Here is a 21,881-nt window from a genome sequence, read left to right as displayed (position 1 = left end):
TAATGTAATAATATTGATTAGAGCAGTTTAAATGGTAATGTTGGCCATCCATAACATAATTTTCCTTTTCGCTATCCCTATGAATTTGATGACAATACATTTCAGTGAAGGTCATCTGAATCCGTCTTCCAATTGATGAAAAAATATTTAGCAAACAGGACTGTTACAGTGATAAATTCCATCTGAAGGATAGAACATTATTGTAGCCTACTTACAGTCATGGCTTTGTAGATTTCGAACGTCAACATCCAATGCAGAGAACGGAGCCGCCTGAAAGACACAAAGAGATTATTAGTGTGAATGCTGTTTATGCTGCAGATGTGTACAATGATATTTTCAAACCGGAAAATCCATCCATCCGCTGGAAAACATGAAGGTGAAATGTCAAACAAGCAGAGTTGGAAAAAAGCTTAATATTCAAAATAAAAAGTATAAAAGGTATAAAAACTAAATGCTTACACCTTGTTGCCTTTAATAGCTAAATATATGTTGGAATGGTTTCTGTAGCTCAAAGTATGCTATGGTGGATAATATGTATATTATTCTGTATTCTGCACTTAACTGCTTTTTGCAATTCCAGTAGGAAGCTAAACTGCATTGCTGTCTCTGTACCAGGAATCTGAATCGAATCAAAATGATAGTTATGCATGTAACAACGGTTCTATGAATTCTGGATGACCGCCAGAGGCCGTGCTTAACACTGGATGTTATCCAGCTCGTGCATGCGCAGGTCGAGTATTTAATATCAACAAAGTCATATGTGACCTGGGGTGACGTAGGGCAGCCCCGCCTATATTTGCCCACGTCACCATTAGAAATGTATCAAGGGAATCTTCTCGCCAAGATTCCGAGTGACAGAGAACTCTGACGGTCATCCAGAATTCATAGAACCGTAGTTACTTGCGTAACTAACGTTCTACTTCCTTTCTACTGACCGCCAGAGGCAGTGCTTAACACTGGGTGACTATTATCAACATAGTCATGATGAATCCAGTACCCACCTTACCGGGAGCGGCCTGAGGGTTCCTGAAAGACATCTACAAATCTCACTTAGATGTACCCCTCGTAGTGCTGCCCAGGAGGTTGACACATTCCTGGTGGGGGGCCCCTAACATGAAGGGGAGAAGGCAGACCTCTTGATCTGTATGCCTCTTCAATCACCTCAACAATCCACCTTGAAAGCCTCTGTTTGGACAGTGCATGCTCTGCCCTCACTCGGCAGAGCAGCTTCCACGTTCTGCAAGCCTGAGGAGTCATAGGCTGCTAGCTCTATGATCTGATTTAAGTAGGCCGAAGGCAGCCTCTTTGGTAGAAAATATGGGTTAGGCCAAAGGGCCACCCCTGTGCCAAGTGAGTACCAGCGCATGCACGTTTCACTCACTGACAAGGTGTGAAGCTCACTCACACGCTTGGCTGACGCCATCGCTAAAATAAAAGCAACCTTTGCCAAAAGCCATTTAAGCTCTGCCTGCTCCAGGGGTTCAAAGGGTGGGGAAAGGACGGCTTGTTCCTGAATGTATTCATTTAGGTGCAATGCTTACATCATGTTAAAAGTCTTACCAGAAGGATGTCATTTGTGAAATAATCACAAGGGGGGTCCTCACTATAAAAAGACACACATTATTCATTTCAAACCCAAACAGACAATGTATTATAAGGACTCAAGAGAAAATGTAAATACTTTGTGAAATAACCAATTAGAAAATGCAATATACAGTTAGTTACCTCTGAAGTAGCTCAAATGTTATTAGAAGTTTGGCCTCTGTCTATAAAGAAAAGAGGACATGGAAATAAAATTTAACCACATTGTAAACACTCACTACAAAAATAAGCAACAACTTGACATACAGAAAACTGTTTTCTACTTGGGATCAAGTTCAGATCAGTTCCATGTGTTTTAAAATGATACATAGGAAGTGTTGTTGGGGAGTTTTCTGTGTTTCCTTGTTGCTTTTACCTCAGCGTGTACGACAAATTCCTTGGTCTCTTTCTGCCCTATTGTGAGGTTTTTTATATCAAACTGAAGTCTGGAGATCAGGTCATCTGGTGACCATGTATCCTCATCATACAGCATGAACTCTAAAATGTTCTGGAGAAACAGCAGAGGAGTTACTGACACGTTGGACTCTTCAAAATGAGCTAGTGGCAGTTAGAAATGCAACAAAAAAGCCAGGTTGTATTGTTATAAGTTTATTTAAGCTTGCTACATGAAAACGAGTGAGGAAAGATAGGGTGAACTTGTTCTTTCCAAGAGGGATGGATCACTGTGATGGTGTCAGATATCGACTAGACTCACTTTTACTTTTGTGGGGACCCTAAATGTAAAAGTTTCATTCCACTCTGGCTTGTTATTGTTCATCACTGTTGCTGTGCGGTAGGTTGTTGCCGTTGCCGTAGGAAGAGTGAGAATAACATAGCAGTCAGATTCAGAAACTGTAACACAGAGACAGGAAACATTTCTGTTAATGCAATTAGAAAATACTACCTACTGTGTGTGTCAGTTTCATGAAAAATTCTTAATAATTAATAATGATGTAAAAAGCGATTAAACATAATTTACAAAGTGTTCACAGCGCACTTTTTACTTAAAAATCATGTAATGGGAAAGTATGACTTACAGTAATCTGAGGAGCAAACGCTTTCTGCCCTCAGTATGGTGACATTCAAGGTCCAGTAGGATACAGCGACCTGTTGAATGAGTCCAATAATAGCAATTATTGCAAGGCTTAGTTGAGGACTTGATTCTGATTGGTTAATTTGGAAAATTCAGAGTTTGTTAATACTTGATAACCAGTGTTGGGTGGAACGCGTTACAAAAGTAACAGAGTTACACTGAAAAAAAGGGGAAAGTGGGATTGTTCAATTTGCAAATATGCAGTTAATATATGAGACAGAATTTATTCATGTTTCTCATCGAAACATCTATCAATCATGTAGAACTATTTTAATCTTGAGGGGTGTACGTTCTATAAGTCTCAATCATGTTAAGAAATAAGAAAAAAGTTATGTTTATATCTGTAACTCCGCCCACTGAGCACATACGTCAGTAGCTTGCTCTGCAGCCGATTACTCAGCTTCTTATTATTGACAAATACCATATTTTCTTCCCGCATCGGAGGAGTAAGCTGGTTCTGTTCCGAGGAGATCTCTACAAGGTAAAAGTTATTAAAAGTGATTTAATATCATCAAATGTTCGTCATAGTTACTGGTTATCACAAGACGCATTGTTTGCAAAAAGATGAGTTCACATTTGCCGTTACAACGAGCAACCTAAATACAGCTGTAAATTTGTAAACATTCTCATTCACTCACTGGTGTTAGCTAGGATAAAGCCATGAAAATCATAAGGTGAGTTTATATTGATTGACTTGTGTCTAGCGTGTTTTTAGTGTGAGTATTTGTAGAGCGTAAGTCCGGCAGTTGCTTGCTTTTGTGGTGGAACATTACGGGACATAATTCACTGTGTTATAGAGAGTGTGTTGCGCCACGGACCTGTTAGGTAGCGCACCTGTCGTTTGTTATCATTCTAGCTTGAGTAGCATGTAATGAAGTTGTTCCTACCTTTCTGTAAACTAATGGAAAATAAAGTGTGGAGTGTCATACTCAACACGCCGCCTCCGACTCCCATTCATCGGCTCTACACCTTACAATATTTAAAACTATGAACCTTGCCCAAAGTTATGCACATTAAACCGAGCTCAGTCGGGAGGGGGAGTCATAGCCGATGGATAAGCTTGCGGCATATTCGCGGTACGTCTTGTTTTAAATTGTTGTGTCATGTCTGCTGTCAGGCGGTGTAGAACTTTACTGCGTCGGTCCGGCTCTGTATGTCTACTCTTGTGCCGACTTTTAGGGGCGCTGAGGCAGGTTGTGTGGTAGTAGGCTACGTTAAGCGACCATCTTTACCCATTTAAGGTGTTGATTGTTAAAGATATATTTCCCTAATAAACGATGTATGTATCTGCTTTTATGCGCTCTGTGTTCATGTAAATACCGTAAATACACACAGAGCGGATCAAAACAGACACAATAGTGTGTGTGGGGGTGTGTCCCGGAAAGCGATACTTGATACTGGAAAGTGGAGGATATTAATGACTGTGTTACATTTTAGCAGCAGTGCACATACCATGAATATGGGGGACATTCCAGACAGATCTTAAAGTAAGGGTTACGATCCACCCCCTGTGAAATGAACTTATCTTCCATATTTGCCGTGCACTTGTGTTTACGGAAGTTGAGGTGTTTCTCGGTTGTGATTGGTTGTTCCTCGTCACATGACGAGCGGTGCGCGCTGCTGCAGTGCACGTCTCCATTGAAACCAATGAAAATGAGCTCGCAACGCTGATGTGTATGGCTCCGTACAAAGTTGTACTCATTGCATTAGTATAGGCCAGGGGTTCCCAAAGTGTGGGAAGGTGAGCCTCCCCTCAGAGAACATAATTACAGCCGCGCCCCTCCTCCCAATTATTATTGCTATTATTATTGGTGTTTTTGCAATAATGCAGGGGTATTCAATTGCATTTCAATGAGGTCCAGTAAGAGAAAATGTCATAAAATGTTCTGTTTTCGCTACCTAAAAAAGGGCTTTCAAGAATACCGTCCAGCACCTGTTCCTTCACATCAGATGCCATGTCTGAGATGCGGTGGTGGATGGTGTTGTTAGAAATTGGGATCGCATCTAGCTTGGCAGCAGCAGCTTCTCCCATCATTACCGAAACCATATCTTTAGCAGCAGGGAGGAGTAACGTTTCACCAATGTTGTGAGGTTTACCTGCCTTAGCTATCCGTAACGCCACTCGGTATGATGCTTCGGTTGCCTTTGTATTCACAGTGCTAAATGTGTCAATGACATTTTTCTGTGACTGCAATTCCTTGAGCTTCCGGTCAAAAAACTCCTGTGGCTTGGTCACGAAACATGGTTGTTTCGTCTCAATATGACGCCGGAGTTTACATGGTCTCATACTGTCATTAGCTAGCACCTCGTTGCAGATAACACACTGTGGCAGTGGAGTGTCATCAGGACCGGTCCATGAAAATCCTAGCTTCAAATAATCATTGTCATACTTCCTCCGTTTTCTGACAGACGCTGTCTCCTCTCTCACTTTAGGTAACTTCACAAAAAATCTATCCATATTTTGCCGCTCGCATACATTTAGCTGAAGTTAACTTGCTAGATTTCACTGTTTCTCTTTATTTTTTTCTGGCGGCTGAGTCTCCCTTGAAGCTCTCTGGCGCCCCTCAGGGGAGGCGCGCCTCACACTTTGGGAACCCCTGGTATAGGCTATTGTAGCTTTTTACACTGGAGGCGACCATCTTGGCCGAAGCCGGTTCATATTAACCTAAAGGTACATAATTAAATGGTAAATGTCGCCTTTAAGGAGAAGAACATTTGTGTTTTATTTGTGTGTGAATAATGAAATAATTTCAAATATGTTTTTCTGTGATAGGTAATTGGTGTGGAGAAGATTGACCTCAGCCTTGCTTTGAACATTGTTCCGAAGGATCTGTAGTAAATGGTGAGTATTCAAATGTTTTGTGTGATTTACTTGACTAACTTAAACTTGATCTCTAACAAATTGAAAACTGGTATTAGTCTGACAATTTCTGAATATTTATTCATAACATTTACATACTGCAAACATTGCAGGGATATACACATTTTCTGATTTATTAGGCAAAAGTTATAAAGCCTCCTTTACAAAAGTGATAATGTTTTGTTTGTTGAAATGGCTATAAGGGTGTTACTTATATGTAGTCTTATATTACAGTAATACTTATTTTAAGTCGCTTTGGAAAAAAACGTAAACTAAATGAAATGTACTGTAGCCTAACCTGGTTGTTCGTACTTGATATAAAAGGTTATTCTCACTATAGAGCCAAAACAGGAGTAATGTGGTCCCTTTTCCGTGCTCTGTTCAATACATTTTGAATCACCCTGATTTTGTACACCCTGATAATAAAGAGTTACAATAAGCTAGCCTTGAAGTAGCAAATGCATGGACTAGTTTCTCTGCATCGTTTTGAGGCAAAATATGCCTGGTATGTGATTTTGTAAATACATTTAGCACACAACTACAATCATAACATCATTAGAAAATGAAATGATTTCATGATTTTTATGACTGTGATATTTTGTTTTCTTTGATAAATGCAGAGTTTAAGCGTATAACAACCCTGCTCCTAATCAAGATTTCTCTCTCAGCTGGATGTGCTATCTGACAAACTTCTGAAGATTTTTGAGATTAGAGGAGGACAGATAGGCCAGCGTCTGAACTATATCAAGTCAAACATGACTCAAGTAAGAATTAATTTTAAGGAAATTATAAATCGAGTCAGTAGTGTACACATTTCATTGAGCAAAACTGAAATTTTATTTTCTTATTCAGCTTCACTTAGGTTGATGATAATAGCCAGACTACACTGAAAAGCTAGAGGGCTTTTAATTAAAAACGGATACAGGAAATGGAACATTTGTTATCAGGTCAGAAAGGAGTATATCAGATAACAAGGAGGCTTAAAAGTACTGAATTCTGACCAAATGTACTTGTTAAACACAGGGATTTAGTAATGGGTATATATATGTATTGATTTGTTAGATCTCACTCTGTTCCTTTTGTGACTGTGCACTCTGCAGGCAGAAGATGAAGACGTCATTCTGCGGTCCATTGAGGGGATTACAGTGGGACTCTATGTTGTCAACCACAATTCCACCATGAGACCAGAGGACAGATGAGACCAGAGGAAAGATGAGAACAGAGGACAGATTGTCCTGGAAGGCCAACAGGTACTAACTGATGTGGACAACATTGCATTAGCTGCTACCATGCTGTTTGGACTAATGTATGCAATGAACCTGAACTACCCCCCTAAACTTTAGTGCACATTCGAAGTGCTCCAGCAAATGTTAATGGAGCTAGACGGCAACATGCTCTCCAAGAAAGCCCAAGCGTTTAAAAACAAACTGTTTGAGTGAATTTAATTTAATTGCTCGAAAATGGAAAGAGTAGAAAGAGAGAGAAAAAGACCAAGCTGAACCGCAAGAAATACATCGAGGACCCTGCTTTTACAAGACAGCTCACTATGGAAGAGCTGGAAGGGGGAATCTCTATCCTCAAACCAGGAAAGGCAATTGGACTGGATAATATCGCAACGGAACAGATCAAGCACTTCGGTCACAAGGCAAAGACGTGGCTCCTACAGCTCTACAATGAGTGCTTAACAACACACAAGCTCCCTAACATCTGGAAGAAAGCCCACATTACAGCACTGCTGAAACCTGGGAAAGATCCATCCGCTCCCAAGAACTTCAGACCAATCTCACTTTTGAGCCACACCTACAAACTCTTTGAACGTCTGATCCTCAACATAATTGGTGCCTTTGTTGACAAACAACTCATCCCTGAACAAGCAGGTTTCCGCCCTGGCAAGTCAACAACTAGCCAAGTACTCAACCTCACCCAGTACATCGAAGACGGATATGAGGAAGGGATGGTAACTGGTGCGGTGTTTGTCGACCTCTCAGCTGCCTATGACACAGTCAACCACAGACGTCTCCTCAGTAAGATCCTGGAGACCACAAAGACACCCGCCTGACAGAGCTGATTGAAAGCATGCTTGAAAATAGGCACTTCTTCGTTGAGCTAGGAGGAAAGAAAAGCAGGTGGCAAAGACTCAGGAATGGCCTCCCACAGGGAAGTGTGCTTGCACCGCTTCTCTTTAACATCTACACCAACGACCAACCAAAAAGTTTAGACACCCGCCGCTTCATCTATGCAGACGATCTTGGCATAGGTGCACAAGTCACTGATTTCAAAACTGTGGAAGACAGACTCTCTAACGCTCTGGCAGAGCTAACACCTTATTATGAAGAGAACCACCTACGTGCAAACCCATCTAAGACACAGGTGTGTGCCTTCCACCTGAGAAACCGTGAAGCCAAGCGCCAACTGAAGGTCAGCTGGTCAGGAACCTCCCTTGAACACTGTGAGCACCAAGTCTACCTAGGGGTAACCCTGGACAGATGCCTCTCTTTTAAGACCCACACTGAAAAGACCAAGTGCAAAGTGAGTGCGAGGAATAACATCATCCGCAAGCTCACCGGCACGACCTGGGGTGCAAACCCACAGACTCTGAAGTCAACCGCACTAGCCCTCTGCTACTCAGCTGCCGAGTATGCCTGCCCAGTATGGGAACGAGCTGCCCATGCCAAGAAGCTGGATCCCGCCCTCAATGCTAGCTGCCGCATTATCACAGGCTGCCTGAAATCAACACCTACAGACCGTCTGTACATCCTGGCAGGCATAGCCCCACCAGAGATACGACGAAATGCAGCAAGCAAGAAAGAGCGCCAACAACAGTCTACTGACCAAAGACATCCTCTCTTTGGCCATGTGCCAGCCAAAAGCCGCCTTAAATCCAGGAAAAGTTTCCTGAAGAGCGTCCCACCCCTCGGAACACTGAGCACAAGCAGTGAAAGAGTCACTCGGTGGGAAGAAATAATTGACAACCTCCCATGCGCAACAACAATGGAGCTTAAGGCGAGCGAGGCACTGCCCCCTGGAGCAGACACCAACTACGCAGTGTGGAAATGCCTAAACAGAATAAGATCTGGTGTTGGACGTGCAAAAGCCACTCTCGCCAAATGGGGATACCTAAATGACGGGGACGTTGTGTGTGACTGCGGCATTGAACCACAAACCATGCAACACCTCCTGATATGCCCCCTGCTGGAGCAACCCTGCACAACATCGGACTTGGCAGAGTTTAATGAGAAGGGACAGCAATGTGTTCAGCTGTGGCTGAACCACATCTAACCAAGTCCTGTAACTGACTGCCTTGTGGACACGATAAGAAGAAGAAGAGTGAGCTGTTGCCATGGACCACTTTTCTAGCATTTATACTGGACTTTCATCGATACAACTGTCTTGCACTTCCTTTGTTCATGCTTTTTGCTGTATTGATTTGCATGTTTCACAAATGTGTGTTTTTCCTGGCGTCATGTGTTTTCAGAATGTACCACTTGTCATGTGTTTCAGAATGTAGTAATTGCAATAATTGTACTAATGTACTAACTTCAAAATATCAGTTCTTGTTTTTGTTTGTAATACTTTCTTTCGTGCATATGTGGTGAGAAACCAGGCCATTATTAAAATGTCATGTATTTTTCCAAAGCAATGCCATAGCTTTTTTGTATTAATGTGCCCTTTCATATTAGCAGGTTACTATTTAAATAATTGATTTGCAAGAGCATTTCCTTTTTTCGGCTAGGCGTTGACATTTTCTGTCAATTGTTTACTATGAATGAGTTACAAAAATTAGCCTTTCTTTGCCATTTGACACAATAAACCTTTATTTTGGTCTGGAGAATAGTTTCATTTAAGCTTCCTTGCGGTGTTCTAACACAATAATGTATATGTACATGCATCACAAACATTTTCTATTTATTGTATTTCTTTATTTTCAATGTATTTGTTAATTCTCCTGTGGCTGCATGAGGGAGAAACCAAAAGCTCATCTGGATGTGTGGTGGTAGTTAATATTGTTTTATTTTTTGAGAAAAATACGTGAATGTTGTTCAAAGAAATGTTTTTGTCTTTATTGACTATTTGTTTTAAAATGTTATAATAAATGCTGTAGATATAAGAGATTAGGATGGATGCTGTTGAAGAATGAACGAAATACCTCTATTCACATAAAATAAATAATCTTATACCCCTTGAGCACTAGGTAGATTAAACAGAAAACTATAGCATGTAGTTTAAACAAAACATTAATGTGGCTTTAACAGGTACAAATGAAATATACTGAGTATAGTAAAAGCCTAAAATGAACATTAAAAAGTCATGTTGGTTAAACATAAATTGTTATATTCACATTAACATAACAATGTCATGTTTCTTTGACATAACATAGTTGTGTGTCTTAAACATAATGGAATAGTTTTGAGCACACATGATTTTAATATGTGCAACCGATGTCCATGTTTTTTATTACTTAAGTCCAACAGACTTTTTACAGTGAAGTTTAAATAAAGAAATCATGTTGCTTACAGGGTACAGGTACAAGTTAAATATACTGAGCATATTAAAAGCCTAAAATGAACATAAACATAGTTGTGTGTCTTTAACATAATGGAATAGTTTTGAGTACACATGTTTTTAATATGTGCAAACGAGCTTCATATTAAAATCATGTGAATCCAACAGCCTTTTTTTTTCAATGTACAGTAATTAGGGCCGGGACTCGATTAAAAAAATTAATTAGAGGTTTTGTAATTAATTAATCGAAATTAATCGCATTTTTAAATCACATATAAATATTTGACCTGAGAACAGTGAGAAGATGTCAATAAAGTGTGCCGTCACACAGAGGTAGTTTGAATTGCTTACCGAGGTCCAATGATCCCCAGTCAGGGCAACACATTCGGCTTTCTCCAATAAATTCTCTTTATCTTCCTTTTCATTGTCATAAAGCTGCTGGATTCTTTTTGTCACTGTCTTTCTGCATGGCAGCTCATATGTTGTGTCAGACGATGCAATTTGTAGTACCTTTTGCAGCCCCTTATCTTCTACCACTCCAAGTGGTCTACAGTCGAGTGCAATCCAGTGAGCTGGTTATTTTTTCAGACGTGGACTTAGTTATCCTGGCCCTGAAACCAGTCATCTGGTTGAGTGTGGGTTGGGTGTGGGTCATACTTGTCAACCCTCCCGATTTTCGCGGGAGACTCCCGATTTCATTGCCCTCTCCCGGTTTCCTCCCGGGGTCATATTTCTCCCGCATTTCTCCCGATTTCTGACAAAATCAGATTTACACACGACTGTTTCCACTCGGACTTTAATACAGCTACACCATTGTTTGGTTTCCATGGTAACACGTCTCTTTAGTAGCGCGCGCAACTCAAAGTCTGAGAGGGTGAGGCAGATATTCACAGAAAACAGATAAAAGAATCAACTACTCAACTCTCTGCTCACTCCTTTCCTGTAAAATGCAAGTCCAGTCCACACATATGCTCCATCAAGGACGGTGCTACAGGCCGCAAGGCAGTGCACTTAAAACTACAATGAGCATGTTAATGTTAATCTAACAGCTCCGGCGGCACATTATCCCGCTTATTACACGGCCATATACTAAACAAACTAAAGAATCAACTCCCAATATTGATTGAAATTATTTTATTGACTTAAAAATGTATGTATTTCTTCCGCTAAGAAAAAAAAAACTCAGGTCCACGGCGCACCAACAGCTGGAATTGCGACAACAACAACAACAACTTTACGGCAGCACTGTCTAACACTGTTCAATTTCTGATCCACAAACAAGTCCTTAAACGCTACAAAGCCCATTCCGTGTTCCTGCTATTGTTTACTTCCTGTCGGTCTTCTTCTGGTGATTTATCTGACGTCCAGCACTCCGTATTTTAACCTATTTTCCCTTCTCTTTCTTGATCCTCCTTAGCAACGTTCATTATAGTCCTTGACAGTCTGTAATACTGTATTAACACTAGAACCGCCAGAGGTCGCTGTATACCTAAAACCGCCAACGGGTCAAATGTACCCGCTATTGATTTTCAAGGTACAATGTTCTTTTATTTATCATAAAAGAACAGTGAGTTTTGATCGCACAGGGATACAAATTATACCAATAGATTCTGTGGACTCTCAGCTTTTCATATGATATAGTTTGTGCAGATAGCATGAAGTATAATATATCGCTACCAGTGCTGATTTAAACGCTTGGTGTTAGACTTGTGTTTTGTTTTGGTAAAAATCTCTATCTCTCTCTTTATTTATCTATAACTCTCTATCAGTCGATCTCTCTATATCTCTATCTATATCTATCTTTTTCTCAATCTATCTATAAGGAACCGCAGTAGACAAAAGGTGTTGCTTTAGCAACACGTCAGGTTTACGCTGCATTTTCTATGAGGTAATTATCACCCGCTGGCAGGTATAGGTATAAATGGAATTTCTTTGGCCGATTTTTTCAATCTGACTTCATATTGACAATTTTTAATAATAGAAGGTGCTACATAACACACTTTCAGGAAAAGTGACGGACTAGGAGACTTGAATATGCTATTGAAAAAAAGTTACATACAATCAAAAAACAGCTGCTGAATTTACCAATCAGAATCGAGTATTCAACTAAGCCATGTAATACAAGTTGTTAGTAGCCTTAAGGGCTTACACAGTTGTTATGATATACCACATCACCCACACCACATTATGAACCTGCTAGGCGTCCAAGAGACCAGGAGCAGCCAAGGATTAGAATAAATAACGGCCAGCGGCGAGAAATGGAGCTGTGTTGTGAGGAGAACCAGTGGAGAACAGGGCAGCTGTCTTGGTGAGTGACCGGCGTTAGCTGCAGACAGTTACGGCCCGTCCACACAGCAGCGTTAAAAAATCTTCCAACGCTTCTGCCCATTCACTTTGAATGGGGTGACGTCACGTTGCCTCACTTTTCGCCAAACTGCATTTAGGGGAAGCAAAGCGAAGATTTCCAGGATTTTCAGGATTCAAAAGTTGAGCAATGTTCAACTTTTGAAGATGAGGTGGAAGCGTCAGCCAATCAAATCCTGTTTATGCAAATCTGACAGTACAAGCGCTAGCCAATAAAACCGCGTGCAAGCTGGGAGTGACATACCGCAGTTCATTTTCTATATTCCTAAAAATGGAGGAGAAATGTGTTATTGCGGTAGCAAATCACCCGGTTCTTTATGACCAGTCCCTATTAACTTACCGGGATACAAACCGGAGGAACCAGGCATGGAGGGAGGTGGCAGAGACAGTGGGTGAAACTGGTAGGTTTTTCGCCTGTTTGGGGATTTTATATCCAGTTTACTTCGTTTTAACATTGCTATTGCTTTGTATGTCGGGGGCGGGAGATTCATGTGATTGGTTGTTGCTCGCAAAAAATCTCCAAGCTTCAGATACGCCCATCTCCAAGATTTTTTTAATGCGGCTGTGTGGACGTACCGTTACGGCCCGTCCACACAGCAGCGTTACAGAATCTTCCAACGCTTCTGCCCATTCACTTTGAATGGGGTGGAGTGACGTCACTTTGCCTCACTTTTCGCCGAACTGCATTGTGGGAAGCAAAGCGGAGATTTCCAGGCATCTCAGGATTCAAAAGTTGAGCAATGTTCAACTTTTGAATCTTCTGAAGCTTTCGGTGGAAGCGTCAGCCAATCAAATCATATGCCAGTACAAGCTCTAGGCAATTAAACCGCTGTTTGTGTGTCAGGGGCGGGAGATTCATGTGATTGGTTGTTGGCCGAGCTTCAAACACGCCCGCCGGCAAGCTTTTTCCAAAGCTGCTGTGTGAACGTACCGTTAATGTTAGCTAACGTTGGTCACATCACAACATTGTAAAGTTAGCTATCATATATCAGACTATAAGTAAAGTAGTATTGATAATATAGTAACGTTACTGGCAGGACTGTTGATACTGATCCATAACAGAAACTAATGCGCAAGTATCAGCCGTATCTCGCGTTACATAATGCAACTCCACAGGGGGGGAGGGAGAGAGAGATGTAATACGGTTTCCTGATAAACGTTTAGTTTGATAGGCTTCAGCTGTGGAGAGTATGTGCTGCAGGGAGGTGGATGCACCTCGCACAATGCACCCAGGAACGAACGCTAGCTCCGGTCCTTTTCCTGTTAGGGAAACTGTGGACTCGATGTCCTGACAGGCTGGAGTTTGTGCAACCTGCAGAAACACAGGCTCACCATGATTAAAAATTGTGAAATGCAATGTAAAATTACCGAAAAAATACCAGCTCACTAAATCACAACCGCTCAAACCAACTACAAACTACTACCGCGGATTGGGCAGAGAAGGAGTCCGAGAAAGTTGCTCCCCCATGTGACGTAATTTGACGTAAAAAAAAAAGCTATTTTTAATAGCAGAGCTCAAAACGACTCCTTTCCCTCTGAATTCCTGCCCTTATGTCTTGTAAAAAATATAAAATCCTGCATTAACTTTTTTAATTGTAATTTTCAGGCAAGGTTAAGCATAAATGCAGTAAAAGAAAAAACCTGCAAGTTGCTCTTTAATATTAATTACATATGTTGATAGTCACTAACGGGTACGTTTGCACTGGAAAAAGTGAATCTTTGACTTTAATTATTTGTATTATGTTAATAAATGTCCCATAACTTTATTAGGTTAGTTGCCAGTGTACTAAGTGCTGTACTCTGGAACCCTGTCATTGTCTCCTTTGTCCTCCATTAAATGTGCTTCTCTCATTTAATAACTGGCACCAGCATGGCACACCCCCATGTAAAATTGATCTAGAACTGCCACTAGGCTAATATAAGTGATGTGAAACATTTTGTTTGCAGGATTTGATCAATGCGGATATATGAACCTCACATGATACATGATGTGTTTGGTCACTGCACTCATGTTACCTTTTTTATCTTTTTCCTGCTTTTGTCTTCACTTGGGTGTGTTTGCTGGGTGGTTGATCTGGAGATGATATTTTTGAGGGGATTTAAAACTTTCTTCACACTTAAAAAAACAGAACAAAACAGAAATGATTTCAAGTCAACTTAAATGCTAAAACATCAAACACTGGAGAAATAATAAAAAGCAGTTACCTCTCCTCCATGTCAAACGGCGTCTAGAGTTTACCAAAGAGAAGATGGCAGGGAAAAAATAAGTGCTTAACAACTACTACAACACAAGATAATGATTTAAATTCAACAAGTTCATAACAATTCACATTTGTATTACATAAGAAACCTCTAACATATTCATATGTACATGAAGGTTTCCAAATGTTGAATGAATCAGAATTCCTTGGATTCCCACAGTAAATTACAAGCTGAGACCGACACACACACACACACACACACACACACACACACACACACACACACACACACACACACACACACACACACACACACACACACACACACACACACACACACACACACACACACACACACACACACACACACACACTTTTCCTGGCCAAGGACAGGTTCCTTGAACACAACACGAGCGAAACGTGTCTTCACGTGGTATATGTCTCGTCTGAAAGGAGTGCTGACAGAGAGCACCGGAACGCCGCTCCAGCTCTTCAAATATTGCAGTACCCATAAGGAGCCGTACACATTCCGCAGTGTTTGCGTGGCTGTGTCTTTAGTTGTAAGCACAGTGGCGATCTGTTGTTATTAGCATCTGGTTAGCTAGCTATGCTAACGAATTTAAAGAGCTTTTCTACAACCAGGTGGAAGAGAGCTCTCTCCTGAGAGGCTCAATTAACCTCAGCTCAGTGAGGTTAAGGCACACCTTGATATGATCATTATAGTTATTAATGAGACTAAATGAAAAACAGGTATAAAATACAATATGACGGTAACAAAAAAGTTGTTAAAAACAAAAAGAATAGAGTTTAAAAGGGGAGTGAATTGTAAAATATCCAAAAAGAAAAATCTGCTTACAGTTCTGTTTCATATGGGTGTTGAAAGATGTATCCATAGATCTCTTCATGTTGCTCTCAAAGTGCACCAGATTGATGCTTTTAACTTCAATTTTAAAAATCTTCCCGGGTGAACATGCCCCCGGACCCCCCTAGAGGAGGTTAGGTCCCCCCCCCCCACACTTAAATCATGTTCACATGGATAGGATACTAAATACATTTGCACACATCTTGTGTCCATATCTCTCTGTTTTGGTGGTCATGCCACACCGTGCACATGCGTGAGTCATAGTGAGATATCTGGATTGGTTGCTTTTTCTTTGCATAGCATGAAAGAAAGGTGAAATGAATGGGCTGTGATGAATGGGCTGTGATGCATCTGACACACAAACATCTCCCCCAACATCCACCGCCACAATTCCTCCCTCCATCTCCCTTGACCTCCCGAGCACTCCTCCCCACGGCATTCTCTCCCAGTTCACTCTGGTTACCCCCCTGAAATACTCCAACTGATCAGCTTCTCCAAACCCACAACCTGCTCGCTTGACCCTCTACCCACCCCTCTTCTGAAGTCCTGCCTCCCCGTCCTCTGCCCCTACCTTGTCAACCTTTTCAACTCCTCCCTGTCCAAAGGAACCGTTCCCTCTGCCTTCAAAACTGCTGCTGTCACTCCCATCCTTAAGAAACCCGGTCTGGATCCCTCCTCCCTCAGTAATTACCGCCCCATCTCCAACCTCCCCTTTCTCTCAAAAACAATAGAACGCATAATCTCCAAACAACTCCACCGCCATCTCCAAAAAAATGACATTTTTGAACCCCTTCAGTCTGGTTTTCGTCCTCACCACAGCACAGAAACGGCACTCATCAAAGTCCTCAATTCCCTCCTCACCTCTGCTGACACCGGTTCCCTCAACATCCTCATCCTCCTTGACCTGAGTGCAGCCTTCAATACCGTGAGCCACACCATCCTGCTTACCTGACTCCAGGATATCGGTATCGAAGGTACTGCACTCAGGTGGCTCCAGTCCTACCTCTCCGACAGATCCCACTTCATCTCCCTCAACAATCACTCCTCTACAACAGCTTCAGTCCCCCAAGGTGTTCCCCAAGGTTCAGTACTCGGCCCCCTCCTCTTCATCATCTACATCCTCCCCCTTAGTCAGATTCTCTGCCATCACAACCTGGACTTTCACTGCTATGCTGACGACACACAGATCTACCTCAGCACCAAATCCCCCCACAACCCCCCTCTCACACACATCGAATCCTGTCTGACTGCAATAAAATCCTGGATGCAACACAACTTCCTCAAACTCAACAGCAATAAAACTGAACTCCTCCCCATCGGCTCCAAATCCACCCTCAGCAAAACCCCCAACCTGACACTCACCAACGCAACCTTGGCGTGATATTCGACCCCACCCTCTCCCTCGACCCCCACATCCGCCAAGTTGTAAAAACCTCATTTTTCCACCTCCGCAATATCGCCAAACTCCGTCCCTCTCTCACCCGCCCCGCAGCTGAGCGACTCATTCACGCCTTCATCTCCTCCCGCCTTGACTATTGCAACTCACTCCTTTTCGGCATCAGCACAACATCCCTCAACAGACTCCAGCGTGTCCAGAACGCAGCCGCCAGACTCCTCACCCACACCAAATCTTGGCATCACATCACCCCGGTCCTCAAAGAACTCCACTGGCTTCCCGTCTCACACCGCATTCAATTCACATTTAGAGGAGCATTACATCTTACCTGTGATGAAGTGACTCCTGCCTTCTCCGAGTTTCGTTGGCAAGGCAGGGATTGACGTAATGATGGCCAACAAATTAAGCAAAGGACCTGTCTGTGTTGACGCTCCCAGTGACTCTCCCTCTCTGATCAGGTGGTGCAGTAGCTTCTGGCTGCACAAGTCTGAGCTTTTATATATAATGAGACGAACCAGCTTTACAGGTTCTTGGTTCGTGCCAGGGTGGTTCCAGAACAGCCTGTCCTCCTACAAAATGCCCTTATTACGACACAGAGACACGTTTTAAAGTGTATGTTGTTTCTTACACGACAACTTGAGGTGCTCTAGTGGTCGTGTAAGAAACGACATGCTCTCGGCCCGTTCATTGCAAACGCTCCGGAGGGACGTGTATTCACAAATAACCCTCTCTGGAAAATCCTAAATTTTGGAACAATTTGGCCATTAAAATGCTTTTTGATTCGATTTCTGGCGAGAAGTGTAAATTGTACCATGAGAATCCACGTCCAGTCGATGTGTAGGATCTATAGTTTGATAGATATTACGAAGATGATTTGAGGTCTCGCCAGGAGAACGTGTATGCAGCTTCCATGTAAAGTTAGCATGGGTGAAAACAGTTTTTCCGGTCTCGAAGCTTTCATAATAAAATCGGATATACCCTCACTGTCAAATGACTACACAGTTATATCTGCATTACTCATCTACTAAAAAATATCAGTTTATCCTTGTTAATGACACAATATTGATCGGTTTAAATTGTGTACAATACTTTTGTGTTTTTAGCCTTCGATTCAGAGAAAAAAATAGTTTTTTTGGAGTTTAGACACTACAGTTTCCGAAGACACTACACTACCCAGAATCCCCAGCTATCGTTTGGGACAACCTGATCTCACCAGAATGCGTGACTCCACCACGACTCCTTAACACCGCATTGCGTGGTGGAGTCACGCATTCTGCTACATTTACGTGTCGGCACCCCGCAAAAAAGCCCAATGTAAAGTGAATGAGGCTCTTTTGTCGTGGTGCACACACGGATTTCTACAACGTCCCGCAGTGAGCTTTTATTCTATTTTAGAATATAAAATCTATTTTATAGCTTGTAGTAACTCAGAATGTAAAAATTACATTAGTTACACATTTTTGTTCTCAAAAAACAGTGCATTGTGTGTAATACAACTGTGAATTTTATTAAATTAAGTTAGTTTTTAAGGAAGGCCAGAGCTACAGCTGTGTCAAATAGATTGTTCTCTTTAGTTAACGTTATTTAAAAGATAATGGTCATGTCCCCTTTATTGTATTACGAGAGTCCATTCCCATTGGATAACGGAGAATTTTACACCCGAAAGTAAGTATTCTCCTTACTGTCGATTGATTTTACAGTGATATCTGAACTACTCATCAACTCAAAAACACCAAATTATCCTTGTTAATTACACAACATTGATTGGTTTAAATTGTGTACAATGCTTTTGTATTTTTCCCCTTCGATTCAGAGTTTTTGGATGGCAGAAGACACTACACTACCCAGAATCCTCAGCTATCATTTGGGACTACACCATGTGCTTAGCTTGACAAACCCCGTGATCCTCAAGCTCTGTGATTGGATGTTGGAGTGGCAGTGCTCGAAGTTTACACGGACCGTCAAAAAGCGCTTTGAAATGGAATTAAACCCATCAACGGCACACTATTCAAAACAGGAATCGAACGTGTCCTACCAATAAACACAATAAAACAGATCCACAGAAAAAATAGTGAAATAGTCAGTGCTTGAATTGGAATAAAAAAGGTGCCAGTACTCTAAATCAGCAACTGTTTCAAGTCAATTTATTTATACAGCCCAAAAACAAGTATTTGGCTCAAAATCATTGTATATCCTATAATGCTGGTGGGTTTGTCTCTTTACTGTATATTTTTAGAAAGGCTCACTGTACTTAAACAAAATGACTCAGGGTGCCAAAAAAAGAAGTGCTATTTTTAGAACATTTTAGAACATTTTTTTTTTAATATTGAAGTTAGATGTATCAATCTGGTGCACTTTGAGAGCAAAATGAAGAGATATATGGATACCTCTCAAAATCCATATGAAACAGAACTGTAAGCAGATGAACTTTTTCTTCATGGATATAAAATAAACTAAAGCCTGACTCCTACTGGCGGCTGGTTAAATGACTCCTCGTCCCTGAGTACACTCACCATCTTTCAGCAGGAAAGGAGAGAGGGAATCAATGGAGCTGCCAGGGAGGACACAGGGGAATCCAGACGGTGGTCTATGGCAGGGGTCTGCAACCTTTTTGACCAAAAGAGCCATTTTGCTCCTTTTTCCCAAACTTTTTTTTTTCTGGAGCCGCAAAACATATTTCATAGCTTGATAGCTAATAAAGTTGTATTTATTGTTATATCAGACAAAAACTACAGTTTTTTTGCATTTATTAGGCTATTTATTACATTATATAAAACTGTTAACCTCTAATAAGAAACAAAGAACTCCTATAAGGAGAATTACAAATAATACACAGGCCTACTTTAAAATAAATTAGACACAGCACTTGGGGAGTCCTCTGCACATTTGAAGGAAAAAAATATATAATTAAAATGTGCCCACTTTTAAATAAATAAAACATATAGCTGCACCCTAAAAACAGTTAAAGGTAGGGTAGGTAAGAATGGAGAAACCAGCTCGAGTGCGCTAGCATTTGAAAATACACAACCGGAAAAAATATGCCTCTTCCTTCAGACTTCCTTACAGAGCCCCTCCTCCAACACACACGAACGTACATCATCAATGAGGCCACGAGATAAATTTGTGCACAGATGGAAGGCTGACAGGCAGGTAGGCCATCCAGTTATTTTAGCCGGGCCGGCTAAAATGATTGGTCGTGCTTTTTACAGCGCTACGGCTTCCAGAGATTAATTTGTGTATGTATTTATTGTCAAAGCATTTAATATATTCATTGCTATCGGGACGTTAAGAGCATTCCATGGAATATAACAAAAAGTGTCTTATGAAATAAATTACATACCCCATTGAATTATGACTGAAGATCGTCAGCTGTCTTCCTCTCCCTTGTTGTTTATGGCGGCAAATCTCTGTCATAAATCGCGAGGGCATATGAGATCCACGCGAGCACAAGTCAAGCAGCCGCGGACATATATTATTTTCGCGAGCACTAAAACGGCACTCGCGCGAGAGCAATATTGAAGCCTGCAGGGGAGAAACATGCCTTGAGCATGTGCAGCATCTACATGAGCTCTCCTTGGTCTCCTGCGCTCTCGCGAGCAATTCCTGCTCTTCTGCTCGTGAAAATCTGGCCTGCTCTCGCGCGCGGAGAAATGTTAGGAAGTGGGCGTACCGTGTCCCAGTAACGCCAAATCTAATTGGTTACACCCCTCCTCTTTTATGATTGGCCGTTTTGAAATGAAGAGGGATATCGGAGCGGGAAAGCCCCGCAGAAGAAGAATGGCTGACGACAAGGAGGTACGTACAAAAACCGGTACTTTTAGCTATGCATATAGAAAACAATGGTTTAACATAACTATCATTTTATCTGCTTGACGGGCATTTAAGATATTTACATTGCATTATTTACAAGCCACGGTATAAGAAGAAAGTGACACAGCTGTCTGCCCGCAAAAATAAAAGTTAGCTAAAGTTAACTGTTAGCAGATCTGGATAAACAAGACGACATGTCTTTGCACTGTGATTGTGACAATTAATTTGACTATTTCTTGTTTGTGTCTGTTTTAGATAGATAGATAGATAGATAGATAGATACTTTATTTGTCATTGTAACAAGTACAGCAAAATTACATCGACTCAAAGTCAAAGTGCCAGTGCGCAACAACAAGACAATAATTTAAAAACAGCAAGACAGTATAGACCAGGGGTCGGCAACCCCTGGCACGCGTGCCAGCATTGGCACGCGGCACCGTAACCAGTGGCACACTAGGAATAAGTGTGCAAAATATTTAAATTGTATTTTCGGATCCTGAACGAGACCGCCGCCAGAGCGCGTCTCCCCGTTACCTGCAGAAGGAAGCCATGCACGCAACGCAGCCCCGTTCTCTTTATCTCCAGGTGACTTTCTGCCGCTTTCCTCCGTGGTGCAGTGCTGATCGTTTCACCACGGAGGAAAGCACTTCACTAATTGCAGTACCCATAAGGAGCTGTACAAATGCCGCAGTTTTTGCTTGGCTGTGTATTTAGTTGAAAGCCCAGTGGCGATCTGCTCATCTCTCATCGAAATAATATGCTACAAAGGGCCATCTGTGTGTTGAACTTTCCTGTCGGCTCCCAGACCGTAGTCGAGGAGGGAAGAAGCAACAAGCTTCAGGTTCAATAACCCACTTTAGCTTAAATGACTGGAGAGAGGCGAGCTCTTCTTAGGAGGCCTTGCATTTATTTAGCTGTTCTTCTGTTTCACAAAATACATCACAGACCTCTGTTTTTCTGCTGCCTCGTTTCACTTCCAGAAACAAACACACGTTCCCTCACTGTCGCTCTACCATTCACAAACACACATGCACAAGCCACACCCCTCTTTCTCTCTCTCTTAAAGGGACAGCGATCTCATCTCACTCTGCATGACCCTAATATCATAACATGTGTGTTCTGGAGAATCACAGAACGGACGATCGTCCTTATTATTATGCCGTTTAAACCAATTATTTAAATGTGTTTGTTAAATGTATGTAAGTTGCGCT

General features: G+C 41.7%; 1 protein-coding gene across 1 annotated transcript; it reads right to left on the bottom strand.

The window, feature by feature from the left end:
• Positions 1–207: 207 nt before the first annotated feature.
• LOC307042862 (cytosolic phospholipase A2 zeta-like) lies at positions 208–17,211 on the bottom strand (the record flags this gene model as incomplete). Its single annotated transcript, XM_079687027.1, has 7 exons — positions 17,189–17,211; positions 14,607–14,629; positions 14,418–14,475; positions 2,619–2,688; positions 2,297–2,433; positions 1,958–2,089; positions 208–270 (listed from the first exon to the last, which is right to left on the bottom strand). The coding sequence occupies exons 2-7, from the start codon at positions 14,615–14,617 to the stop codon at positions 208–210; spliced, it is 471 nt and encodes a 156-aa protein (XP_079543153.1). The 5' UTR covers positions 14,618–14,629; positions 17,189–17,211.
• Between the last annotated feature and the right edge of the window lie 4,670 nt (positions 17,212–21,881).

This window comes from Notothenia rossii (genome assembly GCF_949606895.1).
Source record: "Notothenia rossii genome assembly, chromosome: 6".
In the NCBI taxonomy this organism is placed as follows: Eukaryota; Metazoa; Chordata; class Actinopteri; order Perciformes; family Nototheniidae; genus Notothenia; species Notothenia rossii.
Note: the sequence above shows the minus strand (reverse complement) of the source record. Positions and strands in the feature narration are given on the sequence as shown.